Source organism: Alosa pseudoharengus, unplaced genomic scaffold (assembly GCF_046254945.1).
Source record: "Alosa pseudoharengus isolate Yale_2024_CS ecotype anadromous, Long Island Sound unplaced genomic scaffold, YU_APseudo_1.1 YU_APseudo_1.1_scf_8, whole genome shotgun sequence".
NCBI lineage: Eukaryota > Metazoa > Chordata > Actinopteri > Clupeiformes > Clupeidae > Alosa > Alosa pseudoharengus.
In genome coordinates this window covers 32,734,242-32,752,769 of record NW_027468870.1, presented here as the reverse complement: position 1 = coordinate 32,752,769, position 18,528 = coordinate 32,734,242, and the positions used below count along the sequence as shown (strand labels likewise).

The 18,528-nt window shown below is 44.1% G+C and overlaps 1 protein-coding gene across 2 annotated transcripts in view; it reads right to left on the bottom strand.

Moving 5' to 3' along the window:
- Nucleotides 1–18,528, bottom strand: part of LOC143111410 (platelet-derived growth factor receptor beta-like) — a 32,276-nt gene that overhangs the window by 12,358 nt on the left and 1,390 nt on the right. For both annotated transcript variants that reach the window (XM_076273638.1, XM_076273639.1), the window contains exons 2-12: nucleotides 16,143–16,214; nucleotides 15,632–15,919; nucleotides 15,116–15,373; nucleotides 14,807–14,937; nucleotides 3,436–3,601; nucleotides 2,955–3,141; nucleotides 2,695–2,810; nucleotides 2,266–2,386; nucleotides 1,033–1,244; nucleotides 703–797; nucleotides 144–276 (exon numbers count right to left, since the gene is read on the bottom strand). In XM_076273638.1, the coding sequence (XP_076129753.1) occupies nucleotides 144–276; nucleotides 703–797; nucleotides 1,033–1,244; nucleotides 2,266–2,386; nucleotides 2,695–2,810; nucleotides 2,955–3,141; nucleotides 3,436–3,601; nucleotides 14,807–14,937; nucleotides 15,116–15,373; nucleotides 15,632–15,919; nucleotides 16,143–16,185 (1,750 nt within the window). In that variant the 5' untranslated portion in view covers nucleotides 16,186–16,214. The remainder of the gene's footprint in view (nucleotides 1–143; nucleotides 277–702; nucleotides 798–1,032; nucleotides 1,245–2,265; nucleotides 2,387–2,694; nucleotides 2,811–2,954; nucleotides 3,142–3,435; nucleotides 3,602–14,806; nucleotides 14,938–15,115; nucleotides 15,374–15,631; nucleotides 15,920–16,142; nucleotides 16,215–18,528) is intronic.

Here is an 18,528-nt window from a genome sequence, read left to right as displayed (position 1 = left end):
CCAATATTAATCAATACAAATACAAAATACAAATTCTAAAAATATGTACTTGAAATGAATTACTTGCTCAAGTTCAAAGTTATGAAACTCAGATAATAGGTCATTGCATGTTCTCGATAATGTTGTTGTAGACGTATTCTTACCCAGCACAAGGCTGTCACGGGGTATTTCCCAAACGGAATCATAAGGTAGAGCCATAGGGTCCATGTATTTGTACTCATGGCCATCGGAACTCACAGACTCAATCACCTTCCATCGGATCTCATAGCGAGGTTTCTGAGTGCAAATATGTGCTGTTAGTCACTGTGTGCACCATGCAATAAAATGATCTATAACCTACAGTATGACCTATAACCTATGTTTATCACATAGTATTAATGTCTATTAGCCATATATTAGCCAAAGGGGTTCATATTCACATACTAATTTATCACATAATCATTTATCATTTAAAAAAAAAAACACAGAGCAGTCTGATAAAATCACAACTTTCCATCACATTACATTACAAAGTGATTCTGAAATATTGCGTAAGGGGGTCATCATCTGTAAACATTCCTTGACCTTACAAAAACATTCCAGTCCACTTCTCAAAATGTGGAGCTGATGATGGATATCTGGCATGCAATATGAAGGAACGCCAGCCATGAAGTCTGTCAGGGGGCTGATATCTGTGTAAGATAAGGATGAATGGATCATTACCTTCCTCCAAACAGCAATTAAGATGATGAGGAAAATGACCGCAATGACCACCAAGGCCAGAACTGCAGCCATCACAGCTACTTGAGAGGAAAGAGCTGCAGACACACAGAAGACAACTGGAGTTACATGTATGTACAGGAAATATAAACACATAACACATAAACATATACATATAAAACATATATATATAACATCTAAACATACAGTACTGTATGCAGACACAAATACAGTATATAACATAACATGTAGCTATGTACCTGTCACCATTCATCCAATCAGAAGATATAACCAAGTTTATGTGATAATGAAGGGAATGCACAGCACACTTACAGTTAGACACTAGTTTGATGTCCCAGGCTCTGCGGCCTCGGTCGTTTCGAGCCTCACAGCGCACTGACATGATGTCGCCCAAGCGCTGGAATGTCACCACGCTGCGCACACGGCTCTTGCCACGGCCGGTCACCTCGGTGACGTTCGTCTGGATGTCGACGTTTTCAGGGTCATGGATAAGAATCTGCCAAGGGGTTGTTTTATTGCTGCACCTGGAGCAAGCATTGCAAATATGACAGCCATGTAACTAAAACAAACACATGCAACTTCATATATTTCTGAAATTGTTTTAGAAAACACTATTCACATAAATAATAACTATCTGTATCTGAGCTTTATTTCAAAACATAAACTAGGCTACATACTGTATACTATACTATGTGAAACAGGGTCTTGCGGCTATCTTGCTTCATCAGTATTACCCAAATCTGTTTACTGGTGACATGCATGCTGTGCTGACCTCTAGAGGAGCCCATTTGAAGTTTAATGGGATATTTGTGTTCAACGTAAAAGCCCCAGTCAGATTCCTATGCTGTGCTGTGCTGTGCTGTGCTGTGCTGTGCTGTGTTGTTCTGTGCTGTGTTGTTCTGTGCTGTGTAGTTCTGTGCTGTGTTGTTCTGTGCTGTGCTGTGCTCTGCTGTGTTGTTCTGTGCTGTTCTGTGCTGTGCTGTGCTGTGCTGTGTTGTTCTGTGCTGTGCTGTGCTGTGCTGTGCTGTGCTGTGCTGTGTTGTTCTGTGCTGTTCTGTGCTGTGCTCTGCTGTGTTGTTCTGTGCTGTTCTGTGCTGTGTTGTTCTGTGTTGTGCTGTGTTGTTCTGTGCTGTGTTCTGTGCTGTGCTGTGCTCTGCTGTGTTGTTCTGTGCTGTTCTGTGCTGTGCTGTGCTGTGCTGTGTTGTTCTGTGCTGTTCTGTGCTGTGCTGTGCTGTGCTGTGCTGTGCTGTGTTGTTCTGTGCTGTTCTGTGCTGTGCTCTGCTGTGTTGTTCTGTGCTGTTCTGTGCTGTGTTGTTCTGTGTTGTGCTGTGTTCTGTGCTGTGCTGTGCTGTGCTGTGCTGTGTTGTTCTGTGCTGTGCTGTGCTGTGCTGTGCTGTGTTGTTCTGTGTTGTGCTGTGTTCTGTGTTGTTCTGTGCTGTGCTGTGTTGTTCTGTGCTGTGTTGTTCTGTGCTGTGTTGTTCTGTGGTGTGGTGTGGTGTGGTGTGGTGTGCTGTGCTGTGCTGTGCTGTGCTGTGCTGTGCTTACCTCTGTGAGCTGTGACAGCTGTACCAGTGGATGGTGGGCGTGGGGACCCCCTCGGCGGAGCATAGCACCCCATGCCCTTTGTCCATGTTAATGTCTGACAACTCCTTAATCTGGGGCGGTGCTGCAGACACGCAGAACACACAGAAAGAACGGGCTTTTACTTTCAAGCCATAAGGACACATCTTACTGCGATCACTGTATTTGACTATTTTCTTCACCTGCCCAGGGGGAAAGCAGATGGAAATTAGCTGGTAGCTAAAACTGGTACAAACCATTTGTACTTTTTCAGTGATTACTGCATGTTGTACATGGTCCCTGAACATGGTCCCTGAACAATATCCACTATAGGCCTATGAACATTAATTTTACATTAATTATATATAACATTCATGTGGACTGGTTGTGCAAATACAGTGCATCAAAGCTCACCTTTGACCTGCACTTCAAAGGTTACCTCCTTGGAATCGTCCTCATTTGTGACACTGACTTTGTAGAGGCCATTCTGCTCCATTCGGACTCTCACTAGAGTCAAAACACTCACATAACTGCCCAGAGAAACCACAAAACATATGCCAATCAATCACTCTCTTTGTTAGAACAAGTTAAAAGCAAAACCTTAACTTTTAACTTTTAACTGATGACCACAGCAAGTTTTTGCTCCACCATCAAAGAAAGGGAAATGAAGTTACCTGGTGCCATGCACTTTCCTTGTGTCGACTGTCACAGAGTCTGAGAGTGTGAGAGTCTCGTTGTCTTTGGTCCAGATCACCTGAGGATCTGGGTAGGCCTCAATGGGCACGTAGAGTTCCACATTCTCATTGAGCTGGGCCGAGATGTTTACCTCAAGATCTACATCCAGTCGAACATAGCCTCTGTCTAAAGAGCAAGACAACTCAGATCAAGTACACGTACAGCATAGATCATCGTAGATCATCATCATCTATTTGTGTGTCAGAGCTCATACTCTACTACTATATTGTTTCATGTATTCTCTCTGTGTTACATATTGTTTTATTTTTTTATTGATTTAATTATTGTACTCTTACTGATGTGAATGCAAGAAAAGAAAGAAAAGACACAGTAACTAAAAAAGAGAAGAGTATGCTAATTAAAAAAAAAAATCCCTGAAAGAGGTTTTCTGGTACTTAATGACTAGGCATCAGAGCTCACGTAATACTGTGATGGTAATGTTGTCCGTTCCTGTGTGACCCTCCATGGTGTCCTGGACACGGCACACGTAGTTGCCCGAGTCCTGAAGAGTGACGTTGGGGATGGTCAGGCAGGAACGTAGACTGTCTCGACTGGGCAGGAAATCCGTCAGTGGCTCAAGTGTTTTCTGTCAGAGGTTGAAGAAACAATGAACAAATTAAGTACACCTCAGCTGTTCTCTAACTACACACTCACACTCAGTGTGTTTTGACCTGTAACCAGAGCATGTGTGCAATCATATAGGGCACTGGCCATCTGATGTGCATCTCCTTTATTGGCCGATTTTGGTTTGATTAATTATTTATTTGTTGTTTAATTTGTTTGTTCATCTGTCTGTGCCAGGCTTGGGTACGCTGGCGAGTCACGCCGCTCCAGTCCAGCACATAATTGTTTTTGTTTGATTCTTTGTTTGTCAACTCAGGGCATTGCTGTAAATGAGCTTAATGCTCAGTCAATTTCCCCTGAATAAACAACAGTTGATGATAGTGACGATATATTTGTATATGGAAACAATCTACAGCTCTGGAAAGAATTAAGAGGCCACTGCAAAATTCTTCTCTGATGTTACTATTTATAGGTATGTGTTGATTAATTAAGTTTTGTTTTATTCTATCAACTACTGACAACATTTCTCCCAAAGTCCCCCAAAAAATATTGTCATTTAGAGCATTTATTTGCAGAAAATGACAAATGGAGCGTTTTCAGACCTCAAATAATGCAAAGAAAACAAGTTCATATTCATTTCTAAACAACACAGTACTAATGTTTTAACTTAGTCAGAAATCAATATTTGGTGGAATAACCCTGATTGTCAATCACAGCTTTCATGCTTGGCATGCTCTCCACCAGTCTTTTAACATTGCTGTTGGGTGGCTTTATGCCACTCCTGGTGCAAAAACTTAAGCAGCTCAGCTTTGTTTGATGACTTGTGACCATCCATCTTCCTCTTGATCACATTCCAGAGGTTTTCAATGGGGTTCAGGTCTGGAGATTGGGCTGGCCATGACAGGGCCTTGATCTGGTAGTCCTTCATCCACACCTTGATTGACTTAGCTGTGAGGCATGGATCATTGTCCTGATGATTGTTTTTTTTCCAGCAGAGTTGGGGAACATTGTCAGAGCAGAAGTTTTCTTCAAGAATAACCTTGTACGTAGCTTGATTCATGCGTATTTCGCAAAGATGAATCTGCCTGATTCCAGCCTTGCTGAAGCACCCCCAGATCATCACCGTTTTCCCACTAAATTTCACAGTGAGTGCGAGACACTGTGACTTGTACGCCTCTTCAGGTCTCCGTCTAACCATTGGATGACCAGGTGTCGGTCAAAACTGAAAATTGACTCATCAGAGAAGATGACCTTACTCCAGTCCCCAATGGCCCAATCCTTTTGGTCTTTTTCAAACCTCAGCCTGGCTCTTTTTTGCTTCTCCATTGATGAAGGGCTTTTTTCTAGCTTTACACGACTTGAGCCCTGCCCCTAGCCTCTTTCGAACCGTTCTCGCCATGCACTTTACCCCAGCTTCTTCTTACAATTCTTTTTGTAGATCACTTGATGTCATCCTACGGATGCTAAGTGACATTCGAATGAGTTGACAGTCATCCCGGTCAGTGGAGAGTGTTTTTTGCCTTCGGCCGGTATGTTTCTTTGTTGTCCCTAATGTCTGCTGCTTGACCTTGTTCTTATGAACCACCGTCTTAGACATTTTAAGGATGGAAGTGTAACGGTGTTAATAAAGTGCTCCATATAGTTATTGTTAAATCCTGCTAAATGGGTCAAGACTTTTATTTTGGAATTATTCTGTACAGTAGTTGCATTGTGGGTGTCCTGGAAGTTAACTGCTGCAGGTAAGCTGGGCAAATGAGGGTCCGCATTAAAAGTGTTATAAATTGTATTATATATGTCCTATATCTATTGTTAAAATCATTATGTATGTTCATCCACATAACTCGCGTTTCAGCGATGTTTTGTATTGTCTTGTAACTTTTATTTGGTTTTATATTTTCGTTTGACCTTGAAGCACCATCTTATGGCTTTAGTGCAAATTTTAATATCACATTTATTTTGTTCAGGCGGACCAGATCTCTCTGTCTTCCCTCATGTTTGTATTTCCTGACCCATGCAGGTAACCTATTGTATTTATTGTTTTGATTTTATGTTTCGTGAATGTTTTATGCTTCACTCGTAGCATGGCTAGCATTCGCGAGCTAGAATGACTAGCCGTTAACGTCTTTGTAGCGTTCTAAATGCAGTACCGCTGTATCACCACAAGAGTGGAGTGTTTACCTTTTTATGAGCGCTGTTTTGCGTGTTTACTAATGAAAATAGATGAAGTAGTGTTTGTATTTGTATGTGGTATATCGAATTCACTCTCTGATTGAATGTTTGCATATTCTACTGTTTATGTTTATTTTATCATACTGGATGATCACCCCCATGTAAGAATATAATTAGATCTAATTAGAAATATAACAGATTTCAACAGATTAGATATATAAGTAGTTTACTTATACAGTTACATACATTTACACATTCACACTCATGTTTTTATGCCACATTATTCCCTTTTGGAATTTATTTTGTATTATTTTATTGACACACCTCACCTCATACTGGACCTGAAATGAAATAACCATATGCTTAGATACTTAGTATAGTAAGAGAATTGTGTCTGAGGGCAGAAGGGAAGTTAACTGCTGCAGGCGGACCAGATCTCTCGGTCTTCCCTCATGTTTGTATTTCCTGAGTCCTGACCCATGCAGACAAATAAACCTGCTTCATCTACCATCATCGTTTCCGAGTGATACACCAGTAAAACACAACGCAAGTTACAGTGGTGCCGTGATCCCGTGTTCTCCAGTTGGTCGCCGATCAACGCCTCTTCGGACCGGTGGGCCTGTTGTCCTCTTTTGGCTTAACATCAGCGGAGTGCATACAGTATGGTTCAGTATACCTGCAGCATGTGAATTATGTAATTATATGATTGTGATGTGAGATGATAGTATTTGTATTATAGTGTACATAGGTTTTCTGCTTTCTACTTTTCTACTTTCTACTTTTCTATATTACTCTTTCATTGTAATGGATAGCTCACAGTTTACCAGATCTCAGTACTTCCAGACTCCGGGTAGTGTTGGTCGGGGTAGAGGTTTATTGGGGGCGCCCATCCCTTTTCCAGAGCTTAGCTCAGATATAGGTTGTAGCGTAGGGATGGCAGCCCATGCTTTACCTCCTCTCATCAGGGATTCACCACACACTGCTCCCACACAACAGGATAACTCCTCCGCACACCAGCTCCCTTACACGTCCACTCCTCATGACCTTGTAGGCCAGATGGGTAACATTGTGCAACACATAGGTCAGCAACTCGCAACACTCACTTAAGAGGCAAGGCTAAGGATGTTGTCAGAGTGGGCATGAAATCTAGCGGCGTCGACATCAGGAGTAACCCAGATGTAATGTACAGTCTTTTGAGGAAACATTTCAGTTGTCAGCAGTTTTCACCTCTCCCTCTGCAAGACTTTTACACCACTCTCCCTGAGCCACAGGAAGACCCCTATGACTACTGGCTGCGCCTCAACCGTGCTGCTGATGTCGCTGCGGAATGTCTCAAAGAACAGGGTAAGCAGCAAGACAATCTGTCCATTGAGGTCACACGAATGTTCATTCGGAACTGCCCGAACTCTGATTTGGCCCTCACATATCGTTCTAAGACCATTGATAAGTGGTCTGCTTCTGAGGTGCAGGAAGTCTTGAATGAATACCACTCAGAGAAATTCATCAGAGCAGCAGGAAAGAAAGATAAGACAGTCCTGGAGAGGGAGGTGGCTGTGAACAGAATAGAGGTAGCTACTAGCCCAGCGCCCCTGTGTAACCCGCGGTCTCCACAACAGTCTGCACCCACAGATCACTCTTCTCTGGAGAGGATGATTAGTATGCTGGAGAAAGTTCTCATGAGCAATGCCCAGTCCAGACCGACTAGTAGGAAGCCCAGTGGCCTACCTCGGATTCAGGGCCTTAACGACACACCTTGCTTAGTCTGTAAAGACTCCTCTCATTCTGCTCTGTCACACTGTAGGGATAACAGACTGTGTTTCCAGTGTTTCTCGCCTGATCACCCACGGAACAAATGTCCACACAGAGGCGGGAGACCAGCACCCATCAGCCAGCCGTCAAACTGACTGATCTGCGTGTAGGGGAGGACCACGTAGATCTTGAGAGTGAGCCTCCCACCTCTAGTTTCGAAGCTTTTTCAGATTATGAATCTTTAAGTCAGCTGTACAGTAGTAATATTTCTTCAGACAAGACAGTAATTTTTCAGAGTTTACAGACAGTTCTAAGATCAGATAGTCTGTTTTACACATCAGTTTCAATTGAGAATGGCCCCACTTTTAAAGCCCTTATCGATAGTGGATCCATGGCATGTACTCTTAGTTTGCTGAAGCTAGTTTATTGAGATGCAGTCCAGATATAGCAAAGCAGTCAGCGCACAACATTGTAATTGTTGGCTGTGGAGGCCATCGTGTCAGTCCCACAGCGATTTATGACCTTCAAGTGTCGATGTATGGTTGTTCCATGACGGTCCCTACTCTAGTTGTGCCAGGTCAGACTGAGGAGATGATCCTGGGCACCAACGCCATCAAGAGGCTCTTGACACAGCTGAAAGGGACAACCGGCTACTGGAGACTCATGTCCATGCCCAGCCATATCCAGAGTGATGAGTCTCACGAGTTTTTGTCCCTTTTCTCCAACACTGAGAGGTGGAGAGGTGAGTCTGTGCCAGAGAGAGTAGGCACTGTGAAGCTCCAGAGAAGTGTGACATTAGAGCCGCAGACAGAACACCTGGTTTGGGGAAAGCTACCCGTGTCTTCAGTGTTGTCGGTGGGCAGCACAGTCATCGTTGAGCCGACGAAGTCAAGGTCAAGACCAAAGCAGATAATGGTTGGCAGAGTAATCACACCGCTTTGGGGAGATGGTTCTGTTCCGCTGAAAGTCATCAATCCAACCAACCACAGAGTCGTGTTGAGAAAGAACACCAAGATAGCTGATGTGTCCCCTTGTATCGCTGTGGATTAACTACCACAACCAGAACAGATCAAGTCAAATGTGCAGTGCGCTGAGAATGCCTGTCCCGCTTCAACGCCCAGATCCAGTGACGAGATTAAACATGTCCTGCGCGACCTGAATCTTCCTGACGTCGACTTGGAGTCTTGTGAGGTGTCAGCACACTGGAAAGACGAGCTGCTTCAAGTCATTGAGAGATATGAGTCAATCTTCTCAAGAGACAAAATGGACTGTGGAGAAGCCAGAGACTTTGTCCATCGCATCCATCTGACCGATGACCGATCCTTTCGTTTGCCGTACAGGCGAATACCACCAAGCCAGTATGCTTCACTAAGAACAGCTTTGAACGAGATGGAGGAGAAAGGAATCATCCGTAAGTCACACAGTGATTATGCATCTCCACTTGTGTTGGTCTGGAAGAAGAATGGCGATTTAAGGATCTGCACTGACTTCAGGTGGCTTAATGCACGAACTGTCAGAGACGCTTACCCGCTGCCACACCAGTCTGACGTGTTAGCTGCTCTGGGTGGAAACGTCTTCTTCTCCACTATGGACCTGACGTCAGGCTATTATAATGTGCCTCTACAGGAAGAGCACAAGAAATACACCGCTTTTTCTTCTCCCTTTGGCCTGCACGAGTACAACAGACTCCCTCAGGGTCTCTCCAACAGTCCAGCCACATTCATGAGAATGATGATGTCTATCTTTGGAGATGAGAACTTCAGTAGTGTTCTGTGCTACCTGGACGATCTGATGGTGTTTGCGCCGTCTGAGTCTGTGGCCCTCCAACGCCTTGAAATGGTCTTCTCCCGTCTGTCCAGTCATAACCTGAAGCTGGCCCCTAAGAAGTGTTTCTTCTTGAGACGATCCGTAAAGTTCCTTGGCCACATCATCTGTGAGGATGGAATCCAGACAGACCCTGGCAAAGTCGAAGCCATCAGCAAAGTCCAGAGAACTGATCTTATGGAGATTGATGGACAAACCCCGTGTCCAAAGAAGATCAGGTCGTTCCTCGGTATGGTGCTGTATTACCAACACTTTATCCAGGGATGTTCTGCCAAAGCCAAGCCGCTCTTCCAGTTGACTGCAGGTTCCAGCAAGCAGACTAATGTGAGAAAGGGAAGAAAACCTAGGAGGAGAATCAGCTATGCCAAACTTGCTCCCTCTGACTGGACGTCTGCGTGTCAGACCGCTTTTGATACCTTGAAGTCAGACCTGCTGCAGAATGTAACTTTGGCTCATCCCACCTTTGACCAACCTTTCATTCTGGCCATAGATGCGTCCTTTGATGGAGTCGGGGCAGTTCTATCTCAAGTCCCTCCTGGTGAAGATGTGGCAAGACCAGTAGCCTTTGTCAGCAGAACACTTTCCCGCTCTCAGATGAACTACCCTGCTCACAGACTGGAATTCTTTGCTTTGAAGTGGGCTGTTTGCGAAAAGTTCAGCCATTGGCTAAAAGGACGTCACTTCACAGCCTGGACAGACAACAATCCTTTGACGTACATCTTGACAAAGCCTAGGCTAGACGCTTGTGAGCAGCGATGGGTGGCTAAACCCGCATCATACAGTTTTGATCTGAAGTATGTTCCAGGCCCCAGAAATGTTGTCGCTGATGCTTTGAGCAGAGAGCCATTTGTCCAGTCTTGCATAAGTCACCGTCTCGTCACAGTTCAACATGCTTTCAAGTACACCACCAACCATCAGATGGTCCTGAGATCAGGAAATGTTCCACAGGACGCACACAGTGATGAAGCCTCAGCCAGTGGTTCAGTCGGAGCTCCAGAAGTTTCAGCTGTTTTAGACGCACACTCTACAGGTGGCCTGTGTTAAGTCATGGGGGCGAGCCCAGCTGTTCCTCAATTGCAGCACCATCAACCGAGTTCTCTACTACATCGAGAGACGTCGAAAGCCTTCTAAGAGCGAAAGAGCAGATGAGCCCTCCAGTGTACGTCAGCTCCTGAAGTACTGGGACAAGCTGGTTATCCGTGATGGTGTGCTGTCTAAGGTTAGGAAAGACCACAACATGAACAGACGACTTTTCCTCTTTGTGGTGCTGAACTCTCTCAAAGCACAAGTCCTCACAGGGCTTCATGATACAGCTGGTCACCAGGGGAAAAGCCGAACGTTGTCTCTTGCAAGACAGAGATTCTTCTGGGTTGGCATGAAGAGAGACATTGACGATCATGTGAAGAACTGTCATCGTTGTGTTGTTGGGAAGACACCAGAGCCCAATGCTCGTGCTCCGCTGGAGAGTATTCGCACATCAGAGCCGATGGAGTTGATCTGCATCGACTTTTGGTCTGCGGAGGTCAATGATGGGAAGTCCATGGATGTACTCGTCGTGACTGATCACTTCTCTAAGATGGCCCATGCATTCCCATGCAAAAATCAATCTGCCAAGCAAGTAGCTCGGAGACTCTGGAATGACTTCTTTCTCGTTTACGGCTTTCCCAAGAGAATTCACTCTGACCAAGGTGCAAATTTCGAAAGCAAATTGATCAAGGAACTGTTGACTCTGTCAGGTGTCGAGAAGTCACACACGACGCTATACTACCCCATGGGCAACGGCGTTGTTGAAAGATTCAACAGGACCCTTGGATCTATGATCAGAACTTTGCCGCCTAAGTCAAAAGCCAGATGGCCTCAGATGTTACAGCTGCTCACCTTCTGTTACAACTGCACAGAGCATGAGACAACAGGATTTGCACCTTTCTATCTCATGTTTGGTAGAGTCCCTCATCTCCCAGTAGACATCCTGTTTCAAACTGTCCTCTCTGATGGTGTAGCGGTGGACCACAATGAGTTTGTGTCTCGCCTGAAGAAAGACCTGCGTGAGGCGGTGCAGATAGCACAGAAGCACTGTCAGAAAGAACAGGCTCGACACGCCAGGCTCTACAACAGGAAAGTCAAGGGCTCCCCACTTGCCATCGGTGACAGAGTGCTCATCGTGAACAGAGGTGAAAGAGGAAAGAGGAAGGTAGCAGACAAATGGGAGTCTTTTACATATGAGGTCGTGGCTGTGAATCCCAACATCAATGTCTACAAGATCAGAGAAGTCAACTCAGACAGAGTGAAGGTAGTCCACAGAAATCTTGCCATCTTGAACTTTTTGCCTGTTGGAGATATGCAAGAACTCCCTTCCAGTGACAGTGGTGAGGCGGTCCCTGAGATCATCCCTCCAGATGAGGACGATGGCTGTGTTGACCGGACTTCACAGTGGGTGCTCACTAGCCCTGCTGACTTCGAGGTGGAGGATTGTCAAACTCCCAACACAGACTCGCCGGATGTGTCTGATTGTTTGTCAGAACTAGTTGACTCAGCTAGTGACGTCGCAGGTGAAGAGAGAAAACAGAACAGTGATGTTCTCCCTGCGGGCAATGGCTTTGGTTCACACGATGCTGAGCTCCAACCAGTAGTATCCACTCATGAAGACACCATCACAGATGAGCCTGCTGTATGCACTCAACCCCAGGGTTTTGACGACACAGTTACTCATACCAGACGAGGCAGAGCTGTCAAACCTCCTATAAGACTGTGAGATGAATGAACAACTTCTTGACACTCCTGAGTCCACAGTAAATTCTTTTATTTCTCTAGTTAAAAGTTTGTTTTAGGCTGAACTCTTAGTATTAGATTTAGTCAGTCTGAGGGTACACAAGACACAAATAGAGAGAAGTATCAGATATATGTGGTGTTATAGCAGAATTTGAGGTGTAGCAGGCATCTCTAGAGTCTACTTTCAGTCTGGGGTAAGGCGCCATCCCATTCTTTAGGTACTCCCTAGTTGGAGGATTTCTTGATCGACAGCTTTTGATACTCTTTAGTGAAATACTAGTTTCTTCTTCTCTTCATACAGGCGAATGACCACATATTTTTTTTCCCTCTCTCTTCTCTCTTTTTTTTCTTGATATTCTCTTTATGGTATGTCCCCAATTTAGCAGTATTTAAGGGGGGTGTATGTAACAGTGTTAATAAAGTGCTCCATATAGTTATTGTTAAATCCTGCTAAATGGGTCAAGACTTTTTTTTTGGAATTATTCTGTACAGTAGTTGCATTGTGGGTGTCCTGCAGCAGAAGGGAAGATAACTGCTGCAGGTAAGCTGGGCAAATGAGGGTCCGCATTAAAAGTCATTAAAAGTGTTATAAATTGTATTATATATGTCCTATATCTATTGTTAAAATCATTATGTATGTTCATCCACATAACTCGTGTTTCAGCGATGTTTTGTATTGTCTTGTAACTTTTATTTGGTTTTGTATTTTCGTTTGACCTTGAAGCACCATCCTATGGCTTTAGTGCAAATTTTAATATCACATTTATTTTGTTCAGGCGGACCAGATCTCTCTGTCTTCCCTCATGTTTGTATTTCCTGACCCATGCAGGTAACCTATTGTATTTATTGTTTTGATTTTATGTTTCGTGAATGTTTTATGCTTCACTCGTAGCATGGCTAGCATTCGCGAGCTAGAATGACTAGCCGTTAACGTCTTTGTAGCGTTCTAAATGCAGTACCGCTGTATCACCACAAGAGTGGAGTGTTTACCTTTTTATGAGCGCTGTTTTGCGTGTTTACTAATGAAAATAGATGACGTAGTGTTTGTATTTGTATGTGGTATATCGAATTCACTCTCTGATTGAATGTTTGCATATTCTACTGTTTATATTTATTTTATCATTACTGGATGATCACCCCCATGTAAGAATATAATTAGATCTAATTAGAAATATAACAGATTTCAACAGATTAGGTATATAAGTAGTTTACTTATACAGTTACATACATTTACACATTCACACTCACCTCATACTGGACCTGAAATGAAATAACCATATGCTTAGATACTTAGTATAGTAAGAGAATTGTGTCTGAGGGCAGAAGGGAAGTTAACTGCTGCAGGCGGACCAGATCTCTCTGTCTTCCCTCATGTTTGTATTTCCTGACCCATGCAGACAAATAAACCTGCTTCATCTACCATCATCGTTTCCGAGTGATACACCAGTAAAACACAACGCAAGTTACAGAAGCAACTGGAAGCTCACTGTATCCCTCTGCCAGTAAAGCCACTTTTCCTCACTCAAAAGTTTTCTTTTCAAGTCTTTTGGCATGGTCAATAGTTATTTAAACGTATTTTCCAAATACTTTTGAGGTACTACTAGCACTATTTTTGCCATCCAGCTGGACCTATTGCAAGAGGATAGTGATGACCACAGCAGTATTATTTTTTCTACTTGTCCTTGTTAAATAAGATTTGGCCATACCTGTCAACATTTTACGGAGCCCCTAAGGTTACATGAGCAAAAAAAATCTAAAGTTTAGTTTTATGTGCTCACGTGAAACTTTCATGTACGCACGGGGGGGGGGGGGGGGGGGATACCGTATCTGTGTTTGCATATGTAGGCTAATACGTTTCATACACGTGTTTCAACACTGCATTTCGGTCGTTGCTTTTACCTTACCATTACCTTACGCATCCCAGTTATGTATCCACCAGCTGTCTGCCTGCAGCCTACTTCCAAAACTCCAAAGCTGCTTGCTGTCTGATTTGGTTCCGAGGACACAAGTTCAGTGTATCAACAACACTCAATAACAGTTTATGTGATGTGTTAATCAATTAAATTTCCAACAATTTCACAACAGCTAGTTCTGGAGTAGCCTATGCCATTCAATTAGCCCGCTTGCTTACGACGAGACTCAGGCTGCGCAATTGGCATCCGCTTCCTTATTTGGGTTTTGGGTTGCCAGGTTTTAGCCTACAAAACGGTTGAAATTGAAACTAAGTGATCGTGTATGTGTAGGGTGTATTTCATACACAATCTGGCAACCTAGGAGATATCAGACTAATAGAAAAAATTATTGGATCAATGATTTTAAAATTAAGTTTTATGACCATGCATTTTACGGGATTTTTCCGGGAGAAATAACAAAACGGGAGGGTGCCGGGAGATGACCTTGAAATACGGGAGAACCCGGGAAAAACGGGAGTGTTGACAGGTATGGATTTGGCTCAGGTGATCACCTTATCAGTACCTCATTAATAGAATGAGGTGTGCTTATGTTGGAATTCAACAGACACTGGAATGGAATGGCTGTCATGTAGAGAAAAAGCTGCAGAAATAAAAAATATTTTTTTCCAGAGCTGTATATGTTAACATATACGGAAACTACTATCTATCTATTAACTGACTTACACAAGGCCAATAAACACATATTTTTGTTAGTAATGATTTTGTACTGTAAGCACTGTGCAACATTATGTTTGTTTACCAACCTCCTCTCGCGGATAGTCCCACACAAAGAACACGATCGCTGCTCCTTTCACTGTGCAGTTCACCATCAGTGCCTCGCCTTCTTTCACCACAGTCTTAGAAGCCGTTATGTTGGCCTCTATGCTCTGTGGAACTAGAATCAATTTTTAAAGAGGCTTCTTATTTCTAATACAAACATATAAATACAGCAATATCAATGTTATTTGTAGATGCATTATGTGATATGTTGTAATGTGGTCATGAGTGTTGTTATGTTGACATGAATGATGTTATGAAGTCATGAATGTGCCTCACTCCAGTACTTCACCGACCTATGATGCTGAAGACGTAGAAGACGCGGGACTCCTTCTCCTGGCCGTCCAGATGCCCTCTGCAGATGTAGGAGGAGTCGTTGAGGGCGGCGGTGAAGCCCTCGCTAGGCCGGTAGCGCCCCTGGACCACCGTCTGGCTGGTCTTCTCGTACAGGGTGACGCTGATGCGAGGGTCCGTGACCACGCAGGGGATGGTGCCCTCCTCGCCCTCCTTCATCACCAGCGATGACGCCATGGAAACGAACCATACCTCAGGGTCTACGGCAAGCAGGATGAGGCAACGGAGGGGTTCACACCGTTCAATGGAGCTACTGAACTTATTTAGCATGTACTCGTTTATTTAGATGTATTGAATGCTATGGTCTGTCTGAAGCTATAGGCTTACAACACAACATTTCTGTTTAACAGTAATGGTAAAAGCAATGTGTGTGTGTGTGTGTGTGTGTGTGTGTGTGTCCTAAAAACACTGTACATATATACTTTTCATTTCCGTCTGGCCGTGCGTGTGTGTACTACCTGGCACGAACACAGAGACCTCCTTGGCCTCGTGTGCGGCCTGCTCCTCACACACATACAGCCCTGTGTGCATCCACGTGACGTTGGTCAGCCGCAGCACGCTGGACGTGCCCTGGTCCTCCACCTCCACGCCATCCAGCTCTAGGCTTAAGTCGTGTGGCATCCTCCACGTCACATTGGTCCAGCCGGAGCACACCACCTCCAGGGACGAGTTAGCAGCCAGGATCACCTCCGCATTACTGGGGGAGATCTCAAGGGTCCATCCACCTGGGCAGAACTGCAATAACACTGATGAAGAGAGAGAGTGATAGAGAGAGAGAGAGAGAGAATGAACATTGAACCTATTTTAAGTCAAACAACATTAAGGGTTTCATTTTAACTTTTATTTCATTGCTTTCCTACAGGAGATGAGGAAGCCGGTGATCACCTATTTATTTCATGCACCAATTTAGTTAATTGAGGCAGCATTTTAATATGAAGTGTCTTCACTTCACTTGTACGCAGACCTTACCTGCAAAGAAAAGCCCAAACACCTTGTCTCTGTAGCTCCTCATTGTGCAGAGTTGATTGATAAAGGATTATCCTGTAACAACAAACTATGTTGTCAATGTTGTTGTTACACATGCTTAACTATTTAAGAATGCCTGGAAAAAGCCAAGAGATTCTGTTAAAATGGGTTTGCAATGGCCATGGCAGTAGTCATGCAATAAGGACAATGTTTTGCATTCTTTCAAAAAAGATGGATGGGCAATAAAAACGCAGACTTCGCTTCCAGTGCATTCTGTGGCCATCTTTCCAGCTCCGAGGTTTGATGAGCCATTCGACACCCAGAGCAAAAGATGGGCCCTTTGAATTATACGGAACTCCGTGTGTGATGTTTTTAAAGGGGAGAGAAGGGGGGCAGAGAGAACCCCAGCTCTGGAAGCAATTAAAGCAGATCAAAGAACACAAAGCACAAAGAGAGAGAGAGAAAGAGAAGAGATAAAGAGAGAGAGGGAGAGAGAGTGAGCAAGAGAAGAGACAATGGTGGTGGTGTAGGAACATGGAGTGGTTCGGTCAGCGCTCAAAGAGCATTTGGTGTTTGGAGCATCTAAGATACTGTCTGGCCGCCAACTCCACCACTCAAAGGCATCTGGGTAAAGGCTGCCCCAGCTGGGGCTTGTCTCTGCATTCATAACACACATATTGAATTGCCTGGAACTCTTTAGCATTCCGTGTGAGTATCTCCAAAAACCTGAGGAGAATGCTGGTGGACACTGACTGGACACTACAGCCTGCTATTCATTTCACTGCATGCTGTTTTAAATCTCCATTGCCTCCACTGAACAAGTAGACAGTAGAATTCAAGTTCACACCACAATTAGTGTTTTCCAAATATTCAGAGAAGTAAATCTGTAAAGACTATTTAGAAAAGGTACTCTTTGTGAGGATTTCTGTCCCAATGTGGACCATTATTCTTTCCCCTCCTTTGGCTCCTTTGGCTTCTTTGAAACTGGTATAATCCAGACCGGACAGCTAACAGCGTGTGGAGCCAAAGATGTCAGGGATGCCGTCCAGCGTTTTATGAAAGCTCTCCGAGCAGACGGGGCACTAGTGGGAGGACCTGCAGACAAAACCTCACCACTTTCACTGCTGTGTGACTGTTTTGTAAATCTATGGAAGCTCCTGGCTGCCTCCTCACAAAATGTTTTACTAGGGAACAGTTGACATCTGAGCCTCCGGCCTTTTGTGCCAGCAGGAGAAGTGCGTCTATGCACATGACATTTTCCCTGGCATACTCTGATAGATTCAGTTCATTCTGAAGAGCTCTTCTTTGATATACTAAAACACCAGAAGACTGCAGTATGGCACATGAAGCTGCTTTTGCAGCCAAATCGTTTGTCTAAGAACACTTTCAGTCTGCAAACGAAATGAGACCGATTACTCCAGTGGTCGACACCACCAAACATTTGGAATGTAGCAAAACTGCAAATAAACACTTATTTATTCAGTGCAGAGCAAAAGTTCACTCTAACGAACCCTTCATTTCCTGATATGACATAAAGAAACAAGGCATATGTTATTGAAATGGCATGAAAAAAAAATAAAACACACACGCACACTCATACGCACACACAAACGCACACACACACGCACACACACACACGCACACACACACACACACACACACACAAATACACACACACACACACACACACACATACACACACACACACACACACACACACACATCCTGCCCCAAATACATGCAAGTGAGGATTAGCTCACAGTCCAAATAAAGCGCACTCTCTCAGGCACATAACAAAAACAAACATTTGGGCCAAGATCACTTTGTAATATTGTAGAAGACTGTGTGGGACCAACATATTAATTCAAAAACATTCCCACAGCAAATTGCTGTCATGTCTGGTGTGATGCTTCAGATGGGAAAAACCCTGAGTTGGTAGAGGTTTTCACAAGTTCAGGGAACTTGACCAAATAGGCAAGCTGGTGTTGTTCTTATGTGGGCGTACAAATGACTAACTAGATTGAAAAGCAGACCACTGACCTAGCATGCCCCGGCACGTTATGACAGCCTGAAGTAAGCAAAACTATGCTCGACTTCAGCTGCTGGACAGGCCAGCTTCAGGCAGACCGGCGGCAGATGCTTTTGTTTGATGACTCAGGCATGTTCCTCATCACTATCTGGCCATGACTCAATGGGGACTTTTCAGCAGAGCTTTGTTTTGCTTTATTCTGGGTAAATTATGCTTAGTAATGGCATTCTCTATGTCTCCCCCAGAGAAGCGGGCGGCTGTCCTGAGGCTGAGATCAACCCAGTTCACGAACGTTCCATAGCGGCCAGGATACAGCATATTACCATAGAGGACTTGCAATCAGTTTAGTCTATATATGGA